Genomic DNA, 21,003 nt, shown 5'->3' on the forward strand with positions numbered 1-21,003 from the left:
AAGTATCCAAGATATAGATGATCTCCAAGATGTCTATTTCAATGGACAAAATGCATTTTGTGCTGTATGCCACGGTTAGTGCACAGCAGTTTGTGCTGTATGCCACGGTTAGTGCGCAGCAGTTTGTGCTGTATGCCACGGTTAGTGCGCAGCAGTTTGTGCTGTATGCCACGGTTAGTGCGCAGCAGTTTGTGCTGTATGCCACGGTTAGTCTATATGAGTGTGCTTATGCTAGCTCCAGAGAGACCTGACGCCTGGTGACAGTGTTTGCTTTTATGGAAGTGAATGGGAGGCATAGAAGATGGGTGATTTCACTGCTCAACTTCTTGAATTTTGAACTGTATTAATGTATTATCTATTTTTCAACACAGGAAATTAAAAAATACTATTAAATGCTTTTTATTCAAGGCTGTGGAGTCAAGATTTTGATGATTTTCATCGGTTATCTTTTTAAGATTTACAAGACAGCTGTGACTCGAACTCAACCATTCTAAATTTTTAAATGTCTTCTACTTTTAACCAGATTTTTAATTATTAATTAATCAAGTTTTTATCATTAATATTTGTTAAAACATTTTATTCAAGCTTTTAGTACTAATCCCTGTTATATGTCAATGGCTGGATCATTTTTGTCTACTATCCGTTAGTTGCATCTCTCCATAGCAGCTTTTTCAGAACCCGCAGGATGTGAGTCTCCAGAAAATCAAGTACTGCCATCTGCTGGCTCTCATGATTCTGACAACCTGAAAATTTCTCGAGATTGTCGACAGGGTCTCTTGGACTGAATTGTTTAGTGAAGATGATTTCAATCATCAGTACATACAGGTCCAATTAAATAAATATTCCTTAGAATGGAAACAATTCCACACACTTATGTTAGTCACATATAAGGTAAATCAGATTGGGGGGGGGGGGACAGCATTGTCCAAGGCTGCTTCTAGGAAACTTTTGACCTCAAATCATTTCATCTCTTTGGTCTACAGAGACCTTTACAGGTCAGCAGTTTCCAAGCTCTACTTTTATATAATCTAGTGTAAAATAAAAATAATCAAATGTACATATATCCTAAAATATCTAAGCTGAAACTGACCAGATTTTGACTATCACTCAACACTCTGCCTTCATCTCGGAACATTTACCTGCTGCGCTACCTCCCTATAGAAAGTCCTCCTGCCTCAATAGGTTCACTCAGACTTCCAAACACGAACAGAATGGCCCATTTAGTCCCTACCGACCTCCACACTCCAGCCAGGCTATTGAACAAACCGTCATCTGGGAATCAATCACCTACATAATCTCCCTTCCAGGACACGATGCTACTCAAAACACATTCCCAACACTTCCTAAAAGTTCTTCTTTAACAGTGTACAATGAGGCAGTATAGCATGTCTAGACAAATGACCGGAATTCATGAAAAAATTCTGGAAACGCTTCTCTTACCTGACTACCTTCTTTTGGGTTAGGTGTTCTTTAGTAGTAAATTTGCACGAATCAACATTTAACATTTGAAATCATGACTTTTCAGTCACAAATAACCCCCAACTTGAAGATGCTAGGTTACAACAAATTACTTCATCAGCCATTTAAGTTACTGGTCTGAGTCTCAGCATCAAGTTCCTTTTAAATCCAAATGTTTAGCTATCTGGCAAATATTGTAATTGACATTACTATGTACCCAGTATTGTCCTGAGCACTTTATAGACTTGTTTGGCATAATTTTTAAAGTATATATTTCCAACTCCATTGAAGAAAACTAGCTCAGATAACTTCAACTCCTCTCAAAGTCCAAGGTCCAAGTCTGAACTGTTATAAACATACAGGGCTAATTTTTTACTTTATTTTTTTTTAGTGAGAGAGACACAGGAAGGGAGATGAGAATCAACTAGTTTTACATCATTTTAGTTCATTGATTGCTTGTATTTGCCTTGACCCAGGGGCTCAAGCCCAGCAACCTTGGGCTTCAAGCCAGCAACCATACTCTGATGATCCAACGCTCAGGCTGGCAACCCCACATGTAAGCGGGTGACCTCATTTTGAACCTGGGACCTCAAGTGCTCTAGGTCGGGGCTCTATCAACTGTGCCTCCACCAGGCAAGAGAGGGCTAATTTCTTTTCCTTTTTTTTTTAGCGTGGTGGGAGGGACAAACAGGGACAGACAAGGAGAGAGGAGAAAAGCATCAATTCTTCACTGTGGTACCTTAGTTGTTTATTGACTGCTTTCTCATATGTACCTTGACCAGCTGAGCCAGTGACCCCTTGCTCAAGCCAGCAACCAGGGGCTTTAAGCCAGAGACCTTTGGGTTCAAGCTAGCAACTATGGGGTCATGTGTATGACTCCATGTGTAAGGTGATGACCCTGCACTCACGCTGGTGACCTTGGGGTTTCGAACCTGGGTCCTCAGTATCCCAGGCCGATGCTCTATCCATTGCGCCACTGTGGGCAGGCCAGGGCTAATTTCCTTTAGTTTTAGATTTTTTTAGAAAAAAGGTATTCATTTTAGAGGAGAGAGAGAGAGAGAGAGAGGGAGGGAGAGAGAGAAGGGCAGGGGGGAGCAGGAAGCATCAATTCCCATATGTGCCTCGATCAGGCAAGCCCAGGGTTTCGAACCAATGACCTCAGTGTTCCAGGTTGATGCTTTATCCACTGTGCCAGCACAGGTCACTCATGGGCTAACTTCTTAATCCATAAATTCCACAAGTGAAGTTTTTAGCTTCCTGATTTCTTTTAGAAATAAGGCAAATACAAAAAACTTAAAATATTGCCTAACCTGTGATAGCACAGCAAAGCATCAACCTGGAATGCTAAGGTTGCCGGTTTGAATCCCTGGGCTTGCCCAGTCAAGGCATATACCTGAAGCAACTGAGAGTTGATACTTTCTGCTGCTCCCCCTACCCTCTCTTTTCTCAAAAATCAAAATCTTGACAAAGAAAAAAACTTAAAAATACTAATAAGTGGTATTGTCATGCACTGCTGACATCACCAGTGTGTACAGAAATTATACTATGTCTATTTAAATCAGCTTATAAAATCTACTCAACACTTATAGCTTTTGTAATACGTAGTTTCCCTCTTTTTTGGAGTAAATGTCTAACATGAACACTGAGCCCAATTTATATTATGAATTACATATTCACTGAATTTGTCAATATTGAAGAGATATGTAGTTGGCCCTTTAAACATGGGTTTGATCTACGTGGGTCCACTTATACGCAGATTCTAAAAGTCCTCTGTATCCCCAGGTTTTGCATTTTTGGATATAAAAGGCTGAATGCATGCATTGTTTTATACCATTTTATGTAAGGACCTTGAGTATCCATGGGGTATCCTGGAACCAATCCACTATGGATACCCAAGGACTTATCTTTTGGGGGAACAAAGTTAAACATAAACTTCCAGGCCCTGGCTGGCTGGCTCAGAGTAGAGCGTCTGCCTGGCGTGTGTAAATCCCAGGTTCATTTCTGGTCAGAGCACACAGAAGTGCCCATCTGCTTCTCCACCTTCTCCCCTCTTACTCTCCCTCTCTTCCCTACCTGCAGCCAAGGCTCCATTGGAGCAAAGTTGGCTCGGGCACTGAGGATGGCTCTGTGGCCTCTGCCTCAGGCACTAGAATGGCTCTAGTTGCAACAAAGCAACACCCTAGATCAGTGGTCCCCAACCCCCAGGCTGTGGATCCTTGGGCCATTTGGTACCGGTCTGCAGAGAAAGAATAAATAACTTATATTATTTGTTTTATTTATATTTAAGTCTGAATGATGTTTTATTTTTAAAAAATGACCAGATTCCCTGTTACATCCATCTAAAACTCACTCTTGACCCTTGTCTTGGTCCCGCGATACATTTATCCGTCCCACCCTAAAGGCCGGTCCATGAAAATATTTTCTACATTAAATCAGTCTGTGGCTCAGAAAAGGTTGAGAACCACTGCCTTAGATGGCAGAGCATCGCCCCCTAGTGGGCATGCCAGGTGGATCTTGGTCAGGAGCATACGAGAGGGTCTCTCTGCCTCCCTGCTTCTCACTTCAGAAAAATACAAAAATAACAAAAACTTCCAACCAAGTTGGGGGCTGCCACCCCAGCCTCCCATGTTGCTGATGGCAGAATTGTACCACCCTCCTATCAGTCAAGAGCCGCCCTGGCTGGATAGCTCAGTTGGTTAGAGCATTATCCTGACCCTGGAGGGTTGTGAGTACAATCCCATTTGGGCATATACAAGAACAGATCAGTGTTTGTCTCCCGTCCTCTTTCTGTAATATCAATAAATTAAAAGAAAAAAAAGTAAATAAAAATGGAGTCAAGTGCCTTACCTGCGGTGGCATATGGATAGAGTCGAGCTGGAACTCTGAGGTTGCCAGTTCGAAACCCTGGGCTTGCCAGGTCAAGGCACATATGGGAGTTGATGCTCCCTGCTTCTTCTCTCTTATTTCAAATGAGTAAGTCAAGTCTTTGAAAAAATGCTACTTAAAAAAATTATTCCTTTATTAGCCTGACCTCTAGTGGTGCAGTGGATAAAGTGTAGACCTGGAATGCCAAGGTTTGCCGCTTCAAGACCTGAGGCTTGCCTGGTCAAGGCACGTATGGGAGTTGATGCTTCTTGCTCCTCCCCCCTTCTTTCTCTCTCTCCTGTCTAAAAAAAAAAAAATTATTCCTTTATTAATTTCCCCATCTCATTTACAAGAGATTTAAGTCAAAGCACAAACATATATATAATAAAATGGAATTAAAAAAAAAAGGCAAGAGCCATGGGTCATCTTTCAAGCTTTTATTTAAGGGCAATGATGCAGGATGGATTTTAGATCTTGTTGAAAGCTGCCACGTCCATGGACTGCACATAGTCCTCAAAAGCAGTGATCCGCTCCTCCAGCATGTCTGTTCCAACTTTATCATCTTCTACTACACACTGTATTTGAAGTTTTTTAATTCCATACCCCACTGGAACCAGTTTAGCTAAAAAGAACATTATGAAAAATCTTAGAGAAGTACTATTCGTTGGTAAAGGTTGTAACTATGCAAATCCCCAATGCCAATTTCAAAAAACAAAGACTAAACTCACAAGAGCCCCAGACCAAGCCGTCTGCTTGAATGCTCCTGACACACTCCTCTAATTTTGCCATATCCGTCTCGTCATCCCAGGGCTTCACATCCAATAAGATGGAAGACTTGGCAACAAGTGCAGGTTCTAAAAAATAAGAAACAGCATTATTCAAACACTCAACTATATCTGTTACCCTACTCCAGGACACAGAACAAATTTTAATTTGTTCTTAACCACACAAAACTAGAGACTATATCTTGTGTTTGTCACATATATGCCCACTTTCCATTTTGCTAAGAAAGAGGTCTTTAACCACGTAACAATTGCTTTCCCACAGAGGAATGCCACAACTGCCACCATCAGAACAGCTGCAGACCAGTAGCTGTGGAAATTTTAAGAACCACTTCTACAGGTTTTGAAATACTGACCTAGTCAGTAAACGTGGAGGAAATTCCTTTGGGGATTAATCTGTGAAGATTGTTCACACTATAACAAAGTGAAGAGAAACAATTATAAAATGACCTACTTTTGGCTTTCTTTGACTCATACTGTGCAAGGCGTTCTTCTCTTAGCTTCTTTGCTTCTTCGCTTTCCTATAAAAAAAAATTTAATATAGTTTACAAGGCTGGTAGTTAAAAACAGTGGGCCATCACAACAAAGACCAGCTTTATCAGAAAAAGCAAATCCATCACGAGCTCAGCCGAAAGATGGTGATTCGATTTTATTCATCATGTATCCATTGAGGATTTTAAAAAGGCAGGTAATAAAATGAGGCTGGGATTCAAACCCCGGCAAGAGTCTGTGCTTACGCACAATGATACCCTTATCCCAATTTATGCTGTACCTCCTCATCATCAGATCCAAAGAGGTCAATGTCATCATCATCTTCTTTACTATCTGCAGCTCCACTTCCTGTGGTGTCTTCCACATTAGCAGGGCCATACTTGCCCAAAGCTTTCTTCACTCCGGGCAGGCTTTAAAAAGAATTAAATTTAACTATTAAGTTGACACAACTTCCTTTTTCAGACAATACATAAGAACTTGTTTTCTTCACTATTTACCAGTAGAACCCATTTAATACTCCCAGGTAAGTAAGTACTTTTATGTCTTAACTCCTCACCCAACAAACATTAGTATGTAGTGTGTAAGACGTTACGTTCAATACTCACTATGATTCACTCTTTGAGAATGAATACTTGTTTTGAAATTAAGTATGCTCAATTCCATTCTTAGTGACCTGGAGTCCACTTCCCCAAACTTCCACCCTTGTTGGCAGTTTCAGAAGAATGGCCAAGGACTGAATGAATGAGCCACCCTCTCACCCCACAGGTGGGCCCCCCAGGTCAGGGTGAGGCACACTGGCAGGGCAGTGGGGAGACAAGGTGAATTGCTGTTGTCCACGTTCTACCTGTTCTGCGAAAAAACGGAGGACTTCAGTCTCTTTGCTTTCTAAAGTCACAAAAAAATGTAGTGTACATTATCCCAACACAACGAAAGCAGCCTGGGTCCAATTCTGTCAAGTGAAAATCCTGACTTAAGCTTAGAAAGCAGTCTATTCTTCACATAAACACAAAGGTGATTTTACCTGGCCTTTTCCTTTTCGTAAGACTTGATATGATTATACCATCGCAGGGCATGACATAAGTCAGCAGGTGGTGGGCCCGCGACTGCTTCGAACACTGCCACATCTGCTTGGGAAGGCACATACCTGCCAGTGACAAAAAATAATTAGACGTCTTTAACAGAAAACCCAGACACCATCAAAAAAATGACGAACGCTGCGTCTGTCAAATTCTTGCCATTTGTTACCAAGCTACTTAATCTACTTTAAACTTAACAAAATAACTCCTAAGGAAACATCTGTTCTATCCTGAGGAATGCCTGACATTTGACAGACCTCAAAGATTGCAATCTCTAACGCAGACCTACATTTACTGAGTCAAGATGCAGAAAAACCTGGTTGAAATAGAGGAAGTAAGGAAAAAGCACATTTATAAGCCTTCCTCCCTGAGTCCCCCACCCCAGGAGGGCCGAGGCCGGGCTGCCTCGCCCCAGCGGCAGCGGAGGCCGCGCCACGTGGTCTCGGGCGCAGCCCGCCCGGCCAGCCCCGGCCCGTCCGCTTACCCCTCGATGTAGCTCTTGTCCGCCAGGTAGTCGTTGAGCACCTGGAGGCCGGTGGGGCTTTTCAGATCTCCAAAACCCATGACGGGGGCTGACCCGGGAGCTGGCGGCAGCGGAGGGAAGGGAAAAGCCGGCCACCGGCGCCGAGCGCTAAGGGGAAAAGAAAGGGCCGCAAAAAGCCGTAAAATTCCTTATATAGAGACGGAGGCGTTTCCCTCGGCGCACCGGGCCGAAGGTTAAAGGTCAAAGGTCGTTAATCTTTATATTCCTCGACGTAAAAATCCGGGCTTTGAATTAAATGATACTTGTGGTATCCGTGGGCCTTTCTTTGTGTAGAAAGAAATTAATAAAAGGGGCATTTCTTAAATTCGAACTACTTTGCCCCAAAGACTACAGGAACCGCCCCTTGAGGCACCGGAGATGACCGAAAACCTGGGCGTCAGTCTTCCGGTCACTTCCGGCGGAACTGCGGGTCCAGGTTGCCAATCCCCGCCTCCTCCTGGCTGCTACGCCCTCAACCCTTCCTTCTGTCAAACTGACGGAAATAGCCGAACTCAAGCTGAGCGGGAAGTTGTCGAATCCGAGGTATCTAGTCCCTCCTGGCTTCCCGTTCTCCAGGCCCGGCTTACGGAGTCCGCCGAGGCCGCCATATTGAATAAACCACCGGACCTCTACTAAGGGGGTCAGTGTGGTGCAGACAGTTCTGCAGGGCACCCTCGGCGGCAGCAGGAAGAAGGTGAGGTCGTGTTTGGGTGAGAAGGTTGTAGTGCCTCGCCACAGGCGTTTATTTCATGACAGCACTGTTTCCTTTGGCCGAGGAGACTCAGTCTCCGCTTGTCCTTGACTGGACTCCGCGTCCCAGCCCGCCTCGGCAGGAACCCCCGAGAGCTAGCAGGGACCCCCCGAGTGAGGCTTCTTAGCCGTGGTCTCTGGTCAGCTGGAGCAGAAAGGAGGAGGTGGCCCCGGGGAGCGCTGGCCCGATGCAGGCTTGTGGTGACCTTCCCCGTGCAAGGGAAATGCAAGACATTCCCCTTTCTGGAGAGCAGGTCGTTTTGTTCCCTGGAAGGGGACCTGTGTCAGGTGACTTAGGCCTAAGGACGGAGTATTTTCTTCCAAATTCGCGTATATCTGGTACAGTGCATCAGTGCATCGTCATTTGGCTGCTATTGCCTTAGCAACCGTCCACGCCTCCGATTTTTGTTTGTTTTCAGTTTTGCCCGTTGATTGCGTTGGGTAGCACTTTTTATTCTTTTCACTTCTGGGGAAACTGAAGGAAACGACAGAAAGTTAGCCCAAGTTCGCACTGCGAGTAACAAAGCTACACTGTTTAAAAGTTATTAAAATCTAGTGCCTGTAAGGTACTGTAAGATGATGGATCAGACACAACTGCTCAAAAAGGAACTGAGGGTTTGAAACATGTAACGTGAACAGTTTCAAATGAATAAACATACAGGTGACTTTTTTTTCCCCGGGATTTTTTTTTTTTTTTTTTTTTTTTTTTTACTAAAATGTGTGCATCGTTGAGCGAGGTATTTAATTCCAGCACTGTTTAATTCCAGGAAGGTGGACGTTTATGTACAGAGAGAGTGGAGACAGAATTCATTTAGCAAATAGTTATTGAACGTCTACCATAATTAGGAAGAAGTCCATGAAGAAATTGAATGGGTGATATTTAGATAGTTGGGTCAAGAAGAAAGTCTTCCTGAGGAATGGCTTTTAAGTGACAATTGAAAGGATGCGATAGGGGCCAGAAAGATCTGAGGGAGGAGCATATCTGTCGGAGGCCACACCTGGTGGGAAGAAGGGCGAGGCTGTGGGAACAGTGTGCAAGCCAGAGACCTGTTAGGAGGTTAGGAAGGAGGATGGCTTGGTATAGGATAGTACATTGGAGGTGGAGAATGGAAACTGTGGAGTAGAATTGTAACAAAAAGTGTTGTTGTTCCTGCATGGCAGTTAAATATGTATGAAATACCAGAGTTTTGCAAATCTGTATTTCTTAGATTGGGGCTATGCAGTATTTCACTTGATGCTAATTTTCAACAGCCAGCCTAGTTCTAGTAGATGAGCGCTGCTTTGAAATTGTATTGGAGACAATAATAGTAGTAAAGTTTTTACATCGTTGCATGATATACTGATTTGTGATTTTGAATCTGTCATTACTGGAACTCAGCAAACTCAAGGTAACCTCTGTATCAGTAGATTTTAATAGGACGGGTGCTACTCAGTCTGGAAATGGGTGATCAGACCATTTGGATATTTTCCCACGGGCATGGTGCTGGGTCTTCAGGAAAAGGAAATGACCGAAGTATATTATTCCCAGTCAAGGAGCTTACAGTTTAGTAGTACTAACATTGATTACTAGCCTGCAGTTTACTAGGTGGGATAATAAAGATAAATACAGTGTGTGCTGATAGTAAAGAGAAGGAGCACACAAGAAAACACTTTAAAATCGATCTGAAGTGGCTAATCAGCTTTAACTGACATTTATTGAGCTCCAATTAATAACACAGCCTAGGAAGTATTATTTTCTTTCTACTCTACTCTGTACCTAAAGAAGCAGAAGTTCTTATTTACCAGAAATCACTCACCAGTAGATGACAACTTGATGTTGCAAGTCCAGTATCACAAATTCAGAATTGAGTGCTATGAATTATTGAAATCTGGTTTAATGAAATTTTTTGTTATACACTATCTGTAATAGGTACGTGAGACTTTATGCTTAAAACTTAGGTATATGTATATATATTATTTTTTACTCTCCTTACCTCTGATAGTCTTCATGGTGATTCATTCTAATCACACAATTTACACTTTTATTTTTTTCACTTTTTTTTTTAACAGGGACAGAGAGAGAGTCAGAGAGAGGGATAGACAGGGACAGACAGACAGGAACAGAGAGAGATGAGAAGCATCAGTCATCAGTTTTTCATTGTGACACCTTAGTTGTTCATTGCTTTCTCATATGTGCTTTGACTGCAGGCCTTCAGCAGACCGAGTAACCCCTTGCTCGAGCCAGCAACCTTGGGTCCAAGCTGGTGAACTTTTGCTCAAACCAGATGAGCCCACGCTCAAGCTGGCGACCTCAGGGTCTCGAACCTGAGTCCTCTGCATCCCAGTCCGGCGCTCTATCTACTGCGCCACCGCCTGGTCAGGCACATAATTTGCACTTTAAAAAATTCCAAGTGAGCCCTGGCTGGATAACTCAGTTGGTTGGAGCATTGGAAGTGCAGAGGTTTCCAGTTCGATCCCAGCACATACAGGAGCAGATGTTCTTGTCTTTCCTGCTCTCTCCCTTCCCCTCTCTAAAATCAATAAAATAAACATTTTAAAAAATTCCAAGTGAAAAATTGTAGTTTAGGAGCTAATCCCATCTGATCAAGTGAATGGACAAAAAATCTAAAAGTACAGCTAACTTTTCTGTTTACTTATGTATGTCTTTAATTGGTGTTATTTATGTAATCCACTTGCATATATTTCAGTAATTTAGCAAAACCTTTAACAAGGTTTTCCAACTTCCAGCACTGTTGACACTTTGAGTAATTCTTACTATGGGGACTGTCCTGTGCATTGTAGGATGTTTAGCAGCACCCTGGCCTCTGCCCCCTAGATACCTGTAGCTTTTCTGCAGTTGTGACACAAACCAACAAACAAGATGTCCAGACACTGCCAAACGTTCCAGGGGAAGCAAAATTGTTTCTGGTCGAGAAGCACTGTTTTAGAGCTTACTGTGTGTCAGCCGTGGGCATAGGCCCTGAAGATGGACAGATACAGGATGTTCATAATCCAGGAGGAGCAAAACGGGCATATAAACGGATAATTGCAAGTCTGTAAGATAAATGAACAACTCGGCACAGAAAAGGACACTCCAGACACTGGGAAGGGTTGAGCTTGTGATCTGGCTCAGAATATCTCAGGGGCATTTAGTACAGACCGTAACTGCTCAGAACATAGAATGTTAGAAGGCATATTGGTAGGAAATGAAGACAGGAAGGTAGGCTTTATTTTACATAGTTATTAAGGATAAGCTAATAGTTATTCTTGAAATTTACTTTACAGTATAGCAGTATTGTAAGTATGATAACGTGCTGATAGTTAAAAACAACAAAATTTCCCATTATATGGAATTAGAAGGCCAAATTTATATACCAGCTGTTTTTTAGCTCCTTGACATTGTATATGTCAGTAATCAGATTGAATATTCTCATCTATGGAATTTGAGGGAAAATATCAGGATTTGTGAATGTTCAGTGAGATAATGTATATAGAATGCTTTAAAACTGTAAAATATTACCAAAAAGTTTTTAATTAGGGTTTTTTCTACAATTCTATAACTCCTCTTTGTTCTATTCTTAGCAACATGTTAAGGATACCTGTAAGAAGGGCCTTAATAGGCCTTTCTAAGTCTCCTAAAGAATATGGTGAGTATTTGTTAAAATTTTTATTTGTTTGTGCTTGACTTTCTGTTTTTATAAATTTATGGGTCTATGGAGTATTTCTTGAAAGATCCTAAACTTAATTTGTTTTAAATAAAAATAGAAACAAATGACCCAAGTCAAATAGAATAATTTGCAAACTATAACTTTATCTTAAACAGTTTATGGCAATTATTGTAGAATAGAAAGTAATTGGAACTGCCCAACAGTGCCAAAATGGAAAAAAAAAGCCATTCTACTTTTGAAAACTGGTCTTCCATGAACATTATTTCAGTGGTATCAAAAGTTTTAACTTAAATTGCTATTAAAAGTTGATAGCTATTCTGTTTGGCATACAGTATTGAAAAAGCTTTTTTCTAATTCAATATTTTAGAAGTCCGAATCTAGAGAAACTTTAGGCTTGTAGGTTGGAATTAATCCATTATCCCCTTCTAATTTATTTTTCACTTTAATATTTTTGATGGTCAGTTCGAACAACTGCCACAGCAGCAAGCAACTTGATTGAAGTATTTGTTGATGGTCAATCTGTGATGGTGGAACCAGGAACTACCGTTCTCCAAGTAGGCTATGTTTTAATTCTCTGTTTTTGTGTATATTGTGGTTTTTAAAAAAATACCTATTTATTTTCTTTATACAGTTTATTTACCTCCAAAATATTAAATATCCTTTGATAAATGCTCATAAAAAACTATAGGTAGTAAAATAACATGAAAATAAGTTTGATTTGAAATCTTGGCATTTGAAAGTGAGCTATCATTTATCTGTTTCTGACTTTCTTAGTGAGCCATGGCAGTTCTCTTGTTTCACTTCTGCCTCCCAAATACTAATTAAGACATTTGAAGTAACTTATATTATTAGTTATTATGGGTAATAACTAAGTTTTGGGGGAAAGTAGCCTTTTGTTTATTGTGAGCCTGCTTGATGCTTTTGATTTTCATGTAACCTTTCTATTTCCAGTATAGTTCTAGGACTGTTGCCTAAAAAAAAGGAAAATGAAGGGTAGTACATTCTTGAATACTTAGTTTCTCCAAACTCCTCTAGAACTGACAAAATTGGTCATGCAGAAGTGATGCTTCATTCCAGCACAAGTTATCACAGAGCTAATGCTCTTTATTCATTTTAGCCAACATTTCTAGACTCTCTGCCAGGCATAGACATGTAAACAGTATGTAAATATATAACAAAAACATATCAAGGTTACAGTGCATAGTATTTTGGCAAGGATAGAAGGTGGAGGAAAGAGATGTTAGGGGCGTCTCAGGTGATCTCTGAGGAGATTTTAAAGGATGTAGACAAAGAAGCTTCCTATGGTTGGTACTGATGGAACATAAGGTATATGTAGATGAGATAACAGGAAATCAAGTTATCCTGGGTTCAATCATGAAAGATATATGCCATATTAAAGAGCTTGTAGTTTGCCCTGTCAAGAGTCTCATGCTATGAAGCAGTGTGACAGTGATGGTGGAATGATGGCTAAGGGAATAATAAGGCTGGAGAGAGAGATAAGGAAAGTGTCTTGCATCAGTGGAGTAGGAAATGGAAAGGCCTAAAATAGATGCTAGCGATGGGAATGAAAAGACGGTTGAGTCAAAAGAGAATGAGGTATAGATAGGCCTTCAGAAATGATGAAGAGCAGAGGAATTTTTATGGATTCTTTGTTAGCTTATTTGGGGATATATTAGTAGTAGACAGACACAGGTTGAGTTTTAACTCTGTGGAGCATACACTTGCATAAATGCCTGTTAAAGTCAAATCTTGGAGAAGGGTGGACTCTCTGGGCTGCAAATAAAAGTTTAGATGTGACTATATGGAACGTGAGGTAGTACAAAGGCAGGGACAGTGTCTGCCTCACTCCTGCATCTAGCATGTAGGAAGACTCCATACATTTTGCTGACTATGTAGTTAAAACGTTGGACATTGGTGAGATTGCTAGGGCTAAGCCTAGAAGAACTAACTAGAGGAAATTTTAATACGTTTATTATAGGCTCAGAAAAGGAGGAATAGTAGATCAGAAGTAATCTTCCTTACTAGCTAGGCAAACAGGACATGGGAAGAGCTTCAGCCCTAGTGGGAGTGGGAGTCCTCAGTGGGGTATGTGGAGCCATAGATAGGGCCAGATCATAGCCAGCTAGACGGTGTGAAGAGGAGTCTCTGATTCAAAGGAGGAGAATGAGGCAAAGAAGTCCATGTATGAAACCAGTGGGACAGACAGAGTTTGAAGTGGGAATCGTGAACAGGGCTTCAGAGTGGAAATGGGGAGTCAAGCCTTCAGCATGGTCAAGGCTACTTCATCAATTTCTTCCACATAAGGTGCAGACCTGCTGAGGATCCTTAAAGAGACAGCTTCAGAGCAGCTGGGGGTTGGAATCAAGAACAAAGGAGGGAAATTTCTTCAAGGATGAAGTAAGAATGAATGACAAGGACTGGCCAGATCCTGAAGCAGAGGTTGCTAGTTCGATCCCTGGTTAGGGTACGTACAGGAACAAATTGATGTTCCTGTCTCTCTCTCGCTCCCTTTCTCTCTCAAGTCAATTAAAAAAATAAATATTAAAAAAAGAAACTTAAAAAATGAACATACAGGTTTTTATAAATAGGAATAATAAGATAGGGGCTGGCCTCATTCCCTGCCCCCCACCCCCATGTTTAAGGCAAAATAACCAGAGGTAAGGTTATTCTAATGCAAAAGTTGTTTTATTTGTTGTGTTCTAGGCTTGTGAGAAGGTTGGCATGCAGATCCCTCGATTCTGTTACCATGAAAGGTTGTCGATTGCTGGTAACTGCAGGATGTGCCTTGTTGAAATTGAGAAAGCTCCTAAGGTATTTGATACCTAAAATTCCACACCATGCTGTAGAAGGTAGAAAACTTGAAATCTTGCAGCAAACTTTATTTAGAATCAGTATTATCATAGTGGAGAATCTAGCCCTGTTCATTTCTTTTTTTTTTTATTCTTTTTTTTTTTTTTTTTTTTTACAGGAACAGAGAGAGAGTCAGAGAGAGGGATAGATAGGGACAGACAGACAGGAACGAAGAGAGATGAGAAGCATCAATCATCAGTTTTTCATTGTGACACCTTAGTTGTTCATTGATTGCTTTCTCATATGTGCCTTGACTGTGGGCCTTCAGCAGACGGGGTAACCCCTTGCTCCAGCCAGTGACCTTGGGTCCAAGCTGGTAAGCTTTTTTTTTTTTTTTGCTCAAGCCAGATGAGCCAGCGCTCAAGCTGGCGACCTAAGGGTCTCGAACCTGGGTCCTTCCGCATCCTAATCCGACGCTCTATCCACTGCGCCACCGCCTGGTCAGCCTAGCTCTGTTTATTTTTATCTGTAAATTTAGTTTTGGGTGATTGATTCTCTTTAGAAGTGGAAACACGTTGATGAATGCTTTGTAAGCACCAGTGCTATATAATTGTAACAGATTTAGAAATCAGAGGTGACGTTTTACAGCTAGCTGTCAGTATTTCCAAATGGCTGTGTGACACACAATAGGATGTTGGAGTTGCCAAGCAGTCATTCTGTTTTGGGCCATTTTCACTAGAGAGGGGTTGTAGGGAAGAGGTTCACTTTCAGTTTATTTTTATTTTGGCTTATGCAATTTTAATTCAGTAGTGCCTGCAAATCAAACAACAGTTATTTGATGTTCTGTTTTAGAGCCTCTTCTAAAAAACTTCTTGACAATTAGAATAAAATTAACATATAGGTACTTGACCTGTGGTGGCGCAGTGGATAAAGCATAGACCTGGAATGCTGAGGTCCCCGGTTTGAATCCCTGGGCTTGCCTGGCCAAGGCACATATGGAAGTTGATGCTTCCTGCTCCTCCCCCCTTCTCTTTCTCTTCTCTCTAAAATGAATAAGTAAAATCTTCAAGAAAAAAGAAAAAAAAAATTAAGATGTAGGATGTCTTGTTTCTTAAAGATGTGTAAAGTGTCAGATTATCCTATTATGAATATGAAAACTAAAACATTCAGTCTCCATAAGTACTCTTGCTTATTTTCAAAGGTATAATTTAATGTTTTTATATATTAGGTTACTAATAATTACAAATAAATACAAATACTTACAGATGTTTCCATTGAAATTGCAGGTTGTAGCTGCTTGTGCCATGCCAGTAATGAAAGGCTGGAATATTCTAACAAACTCAGAGAAATCTAAGAAAGCCAGGTATTTCATTCTTACTTGGTTAGTAACGTTTTTTAGAGCAGACAGTTTCTGAACAGAGAGGTTGCTACAATGATACTGTACAAGGACTGATTATGGTTGTGTTTGCTTTTGCATTTGTGCGTTTGATTTTGTTTAGAATTAATATATTTTCTGAGGACCATTCAACAACTTTTGGTAATTTTGTATTGTCATAAGTAATTTTCTAGTATTTAATTCTAGTCTCCTAGAAGCATTTTTTAGGTTGTGTTTGGTATTCTTCATATCATGGTTTCATTGACATTTCTGATAACAAATGCAAAGTTAATACTAACTATATGAAAGCATCCTTTTGTGAAGGTTATTTAATTAATGTATATAAAAACCACTTTATATATTAACTACTTTTCATACAGAGAAGGTGTGATGGAGTTCTTATTAGCAAATCACCCACTGGACTGTCCTATTTGTGATCAGGGAGGTGAATGTGATCTGCAGGTATGTAGTCTAATTTCATAACCTTTTTGGTTGTCTCCAGTATTAGTTTTGTTGGCAGCATTGGATTAATGCTCTGTAATCTATTTAAGGATCAGTCCATGATGTTTGGAAGTGATAGGAGCCGATTTTTAGAGGGGAAACGGGCTGTGGAGGACAAGAACATCGGGCCGTTGGTAAAGACCATCATGACTAGATGCATACAGTGCACTCGCTGCATCAGGTGACTTCCCCCCATCTTGCTTCTGGAATATTATTCGTATGCTTATTTAATATTTACAACATTTGGTGGAATAACAACACTTTTATTTGGTGGGAGAAGAGGGATGTTGTTAATGTTTTCTGCATCAGCCAATAAAATGAATTAGTCGATCACTTTCAGTTAATATCAATATCAGTTGGATTTATTTTTTATCTATTTTTTTTATTTAGTGAGAGGAGGGGAGGCAGAGACAGACTCCTTCTGCATGTGCCCAGACCAGGATCCACCTGGCAAGCCCACTAGGGGGCAATGCTCTGCCCATCTGGGGCCCTTGCTCTGTTGCAACCAGTGACATTTTCTGGTGCCTGAGGTGGAGGCTTTGGAGCCATCCTCAGCGCCCGGGGCAAACTTGCTCTAATCAAGCCATGACTGCAAGAGGGGAGGAGGAAGAGGAGGGAGAGGGGGAGGGGGAGGGGGTGGAGGAGGATGAGAAGGAGGAGGAAAAGTGGGAGGTGAAGGCATGGAGAAGCAGATGGGTGCTTCTCCTGACTGGGAATCTAACTTGGGACATCCACATGCCAGGCCAACCAGCCAGGGCCAATTATCAGTTGGATTTAAAAATAAAAATTTATAAGTGTTAACTCTGTGATAACTTGCTGAGCTATATACATATGATTTATGCAATGTTCTGTATGTGTTGTGCCTCAAATTAAACACAAACACTTTTTATCTAGAGACTATGCTCACCATTGAAAATATACTCACATCTCTTTTTTTTTAGTGCTTTGAAAATCATTATCTCTTTGTGATCATGAGTAGGAAAGGAGGTGGTTTTGCTGGCTTTGTCCATTTGACAGTACATTTTTATCTTGCAGGTTTGCAAGTGAGATTGCAGGAGTGGATGATTTGGGAACAACAGGCAGAGGAAATGATATGCAAGTTGGCACATATATTGAAAAGATGTTTATGTCTGAGCTGTCTGGGAATATCATTGATATCTGTCCTGTAGGTGCCCTGACCTCTAAGCCCTATGCCTTTACTGCCCGGCCTTGGGAAACAAGGTACTCAATGGAGTCTTTTTTTGTCCTTTAATTTGGTACTACTAAATTTTTGGAGGGGGAGCGAGGGAGTTATATTGAGTAGGACACTTGAATCCATGTTAACACAATAAATTAAAATTAATTAAAAAGAAAAGCCAAAAAAAAACCAACAACAACAACAAAATTTTTTTTTAACATTCATTTTAAAACACTTTGTCTTAAGTGTTTTGGTCAGCTAAGTTATTATTTGCTTTAAGTAAAATTTTGATGGAAGATAAATAGTTATAGATCTAAGGAGAGGGTGGACCTATGCAAATTAATTGTAGTTTTCTTGGAAATTATATAATTCTAAAGTTCTTAACCACAAAATGATTTTATTCACTTGATCTTCCAAAGAGTAGAATTGTCTTCATTTTATAAAACTTACAGTCTCTTTTTATCGTATATTAAGTTTTTAACTATGTGGATATATCATACTTTATTTAACCAATTCCTATTATTAGACAGTTTGTTTCTATTTTTTATTATTACAAACCTATGATAAATATTGTTATTCATAAATTTTCTTGTATATCTCTGATTCTTCTGATTAGACCCAGAAATGGAGTAGGTAAGTGCAACAAATTTGAATGTTTTTAAGGCTTTAGAAGCATATCATCAAATTGCCCTCCACTTTTAAACTTCTACCAGAATACATAGGAGATTCTTAAAATTCCAAGTGTTAAACCATGAATTACCTGACCAGGCGGTGGCGCAGTGGATAGAGCGTCGGACTGGATGCAGAGGACTCAGGTTCGAGACCCTTAGGTCGCCAGCTTGAGTGCGGGCTCATCTGGTTTGAGCAAAGCTCACCAGCTTGGATCCAAGGTCACTGGCTTGAGCAAGGGGTCACTCGCTCTGCTGTAGCCCCACAGTCAAGGCACATATGAGAGAAAGCAATCAATGAACAACTAAGGTGTCGCAACGAAAAACTGATGATTGATGCTTCTCATCTCTCTCTGTTCCTCTCTGTTCCTATCTATCCCTCTCTCTGACTCTCTCTCTCTGTCTCTGTTTAAAAAAACAAAAAAACCCATGAATTTATGTACAAAAGGATTGGAGAGGAAAATAGTACATAACTAAGATTTTTTTTTTTTAGAGTTTATTTCCTTCTGATGTCTCACAGATCTTTGAGACAGTTTTTCTTGAATCTTTTTTTTCTCTTGTTCTTCAGGTTGGATAGTTTCTATTGATATATCACCAAATTTCATTCTACCTTTGCCAACTTGAGCCTGTGTAGTAAATTTTTTTATTATAGTTATAGGTCTTAATGCCAGAGTTTCCATTTGGTCTTTTTAAAATAATTTTTATAGTCTTACTAAGACTTAATACTTATTGATTCATGGTCGTCATATTGCTCTTTAATTCTTTTTATTTTTATAAGTGAGAGGAGGGGAGAAAGACTCCCACATGCGCCTCGGATCCACTCAGCACCCCCAGTGCTCAAATCACCTGAGATTCTCCAGAGCCCGGGGCTAAGTGCGGACCTCTTGAGCCACTGGCTGTGAGGGGGGAAGAGAGAGAGAAGGGGGTGGGACAGGGAAAGAGAAGCTGATGGTGGTTTCTCCTGTGTGCTGTGACGGGATTGAACCTGGGATGTCGGTATGCTGGGCTGGTGGGCTGTCCACTGAGCCAACTGGCCAGGGCCTCTTTTTAATTCTTTAAATGCAGTTTTTTTAGTTCTTTGAGCATATTTTAATATTATTTTTATTTTTAAGCAAGTCTTAGGAGTTGGCCCTGTGTCTGCAGAGCTTAGTAATCAGATAATGATTTTGCTCAACTGTGTACTTTGAGCCAATAAGGCTTTCATGCTCTGCCAGTAGATCTGTGTGTGGATAGAGAAGCGCATTCTAGGTTGAGGCTGTTTTCCAGTCAGCCAGCCTGTGCGTTTCCCTGGGCACAGAGAATCTCATTGTAGTCTAGGAGTGTGACTAGCCTGGGCGCTCTGGTCTCAGCTGCACATACATGCACAGTCTCCGCTGGGAGTGCTTGCCCCAGCCGTGACTACAGCTTCAGGCTGGTACTTTTGGCTCCCCTCAGTTCAAGGAGCTATTGATGTCACGCTACAGACCACTTGGCTCATTGCTCTAAACTGATCGAGTCTTCATCTGCAGGAAGGAAGCTCGCCTTTACACAGCCTGCCTCACCCTGCAAACCCTCCAGTTCGAGGTGGTGCAAGATGGGAGAAGAACAGTCCCAAGCCAAAACCCCACTGATTTCCACTGTTCTTGCTCAAAGTTTAGCAGTTTTCCAGGCATAGTAGTTTCTCATGATGTTATATCTCTTTGGTAGATTTTCAAAGTGCTGAATTGGTTGTTTTTGTTAATTTTGTTCAGGTTTATTTTTGCTTTTAGGGGGATCTGTCAAGCTCCTTAACTGACCCAAACTAGAAATCTCTCCCTTCTTGTTCTTTTGATACTCAGAGTTTCAGATTTGCCCATGTTGGCTTCTCTATCAGGTAACAGTTTTAAAGGCTTCATGTTTGCATTCGGAATTTACGAGATGTGTTCAACAGAATGAGGTTTCTCTCCCCCCCCCCATTTTTTTTTATGTGTGTGTATGTGATAGAAACAGACAGAGAGAGGGATAGATAGGGACAGATAGGCAGGAAGGGAGAAAGATGAGAAGCATCAGTTCTTTGTTGCAGCACCTTAGTTGTTCATTGATTATTTTCTCATATGTGCCTTGACCGGGGGGCTATAGCAGAGCAAGGACCCCTTGCTCAAGCCAGCAACCTTGGGCTTCAAGGCAGTGACCATGGGCCATATCTATGATCCCACGCTCAAGCTGGTGAGCCTGTGCTCAAGCTGGTGACCTCGGGATTTCGAACCTGGGTCCTGCGCTCCCAGTCCAATGCTCTATCCACTGTGCCACAACCTGGTCAGGCTCTTTTTTTCTGTTTTTCTAGTGTTTTCTTTGAGTTCCATTCCTTAGAAATTCAGAAAGGAAAGTAATCCATCAAATTTTTTGTTGTGGTAAACCAGATAGCAGAAACTTTGTCCTTATTCATAAAACCAACATAGTAAAGTACATATTTATTTTCTCAGAAAGACAGAATCCATTGATGTAATGGATGCAGTTGGGAGTAATATTGTGGTAAGCACAAGAACGGGAGAGGTGATGAGAATTTTGCCAAGAATGCATGAGGACATAAATGAAGAGTGGATCTCTGATAAAACCAGGTATATGCTATGCATTCTTTCTAATTTTTTTGCAATTGATGTAAAGGAAATTTTATAATTTTAATTTTCAAGAATCCTCTTTTAAGAGTTACAAATTAATTAATGAATACAGACTGATAAAATTTGGACTGTTTATATAGAGAATTGGATAAAATTAAGTTAGAGTTTATACAACAAAATTTTGAGCCCTAGCTGAATAGCTCAGTTGGTTAGTGTCGTCTGGATATGCAAAGGCTGCCAGTTCGATCCCTGGTCAGGGCTCATACAGGAACGGGTAATGTTTCTGTCTTTGTCTCCCTCCCTCTTTCTCTCCAAAATCAATC

General features: G+C 40.9%; 2 protein-coding genes and 2 non-coding genes across 5 annotated transcripts in view; 1 reads left to right on the forward strand and 3 right to left on the reverse strand.

Moving 5' to 3' along the window:
* Positions 1-4,745: 4,745 nt before the first annotated feature.
* Positions 4,746-7,469, reverse strand: EEF1B2 (eukaryotic translation elongation factor 1 beta 2). The gene is made up of 6 exons (XM_066232864.1): positions 7,158-7,469; positions 6,619-6,741; positions 5,878-6,007; positions 5,560-5,626; positions 5,052-5,177; positions 4,746-4,945 (listed from the first exon to the last, which is right to left on the reverse strand). Exons 1-6 carry the CDS (start codon positions 7,235-7,237, stop codon positions 4,791-4,793), a joined length of 681 nt encoding a protein of 226 aa, XP_066088961.1. The 5' UTR covers positions 7,238-7,469; the 3' UTR covers positions 4,746-4,790.
* Positions 5,291-5,423, reverse strand: LOC136307228 (small nucleolar RNA SNORA41). Its single transcript, XR_010725891.1, has one exon. It is a non-coding gene; the product is annotated as a small nucleolar RNA SNORA41 (small nucleolar RNA).
* LOC136307196 (small nucleolar RNA SNORD51) lies at positions 5,696-5,773 on the reverse strand. The gene has a single exon (XR_010725866.1). It is a non-coding gene; the product is annotated as a small nucleolar RNA SNORD51 (small nucleolar RNA).
* A 236-nt stretch (positions 7,470-7,705) lies between the features above and the next one.
* NDUFS1 (NADH:ubiquinone oxidoreductase core subunit S1) overlaps positions 7,706-21,003 on the forward strand; it is a 38,103-nt gene continuing 24,805 nt past the window's right edge. Inside the window, exons 1-10 of one of the 2 annotated variants that reach the window (XM_066232863.1) lie at positions 7,706-7,890; positions 10,134-10,189; positions 11,508-11,572; positions 12,056-12,147; positions 14,297-14,404; positions 15,670-15,746; positions 16,139-16,220; positions 16,310-16,440; positions 17,295-17,480; positions 20,546-20,680. In XM_066232863.1, coding sequence (XP_066088960.1) covers positions 11,512-11,572; positions 12,056-12,147; positions 14,297-14,404; positions 15,670-15,746; positions 16,139-16,220; positions 16,310-16,440; positions 17,295-17,480; positions 20,546-20,680 — 872 coding nt within the window. In that variant the 5' untranslated portion in view covers positions 7,706-7,890; positions 10,134-10,189; positions 11,508-11,511. The remainder of the gene's footprint in view (positions 7,891-10,133; positions 10,190-11,507; positions 11,573-12,055; positions 12,148-14,296; positions 14,405-15,669; positions 15,747-16,138; positions 16,221-16,309; positions 16,441-17,294; positions 17,481-20,545; positions 20,681-21,003) is intronic. The other variant, XM_066232861.1, reaches the window with a different exon arrangement.

Source organism: Saccopteryx bilineata, chromosome 5, assembly GCF_036850765.1.
Source record: "Saccopteryx bilineata isolate mSacBil1 chromosome 5, mSacBil1_pri_phased_curated, whole genome shotgun sequence".
Classification (NCBI taxonomy): domain Eukaryota; kingdom Metazoa; phylum Chordata; class Mammalia; order Chiroptera; family Emballonuridae; genus Saccopteryx; species Saccopteryx bilineata.

What these genes read in the sequence shown, in the direction of transcription:
- EEF1B2 (XM_066232864.1), bottom strand. Translation starts at nt 7,237, where the DNA reads ATGGGTTTTGGAGATCTGAAAAGCCCCACCGGCCTCCAGGTGCTCAAC. An exon ending in TACGAAAAGGAAAAGGCCAG is followed by an intron (nt 6,008 to 6,618) that starts GTAAAATCACCT and finishes TTCTTTTTAAAG; the next exon opens with CCTGCCCGGAGTGAAGAAAG. An exon ending in CGGCTTGGTCTGGGGCTCTT is followed by an intron (nt 4,946 to 5,051) that starts GTGAGTTTAGTC and finishes TGTTCTTTTTAG; the next exon opens with CTAAACTGGTTCCAGTGGGG.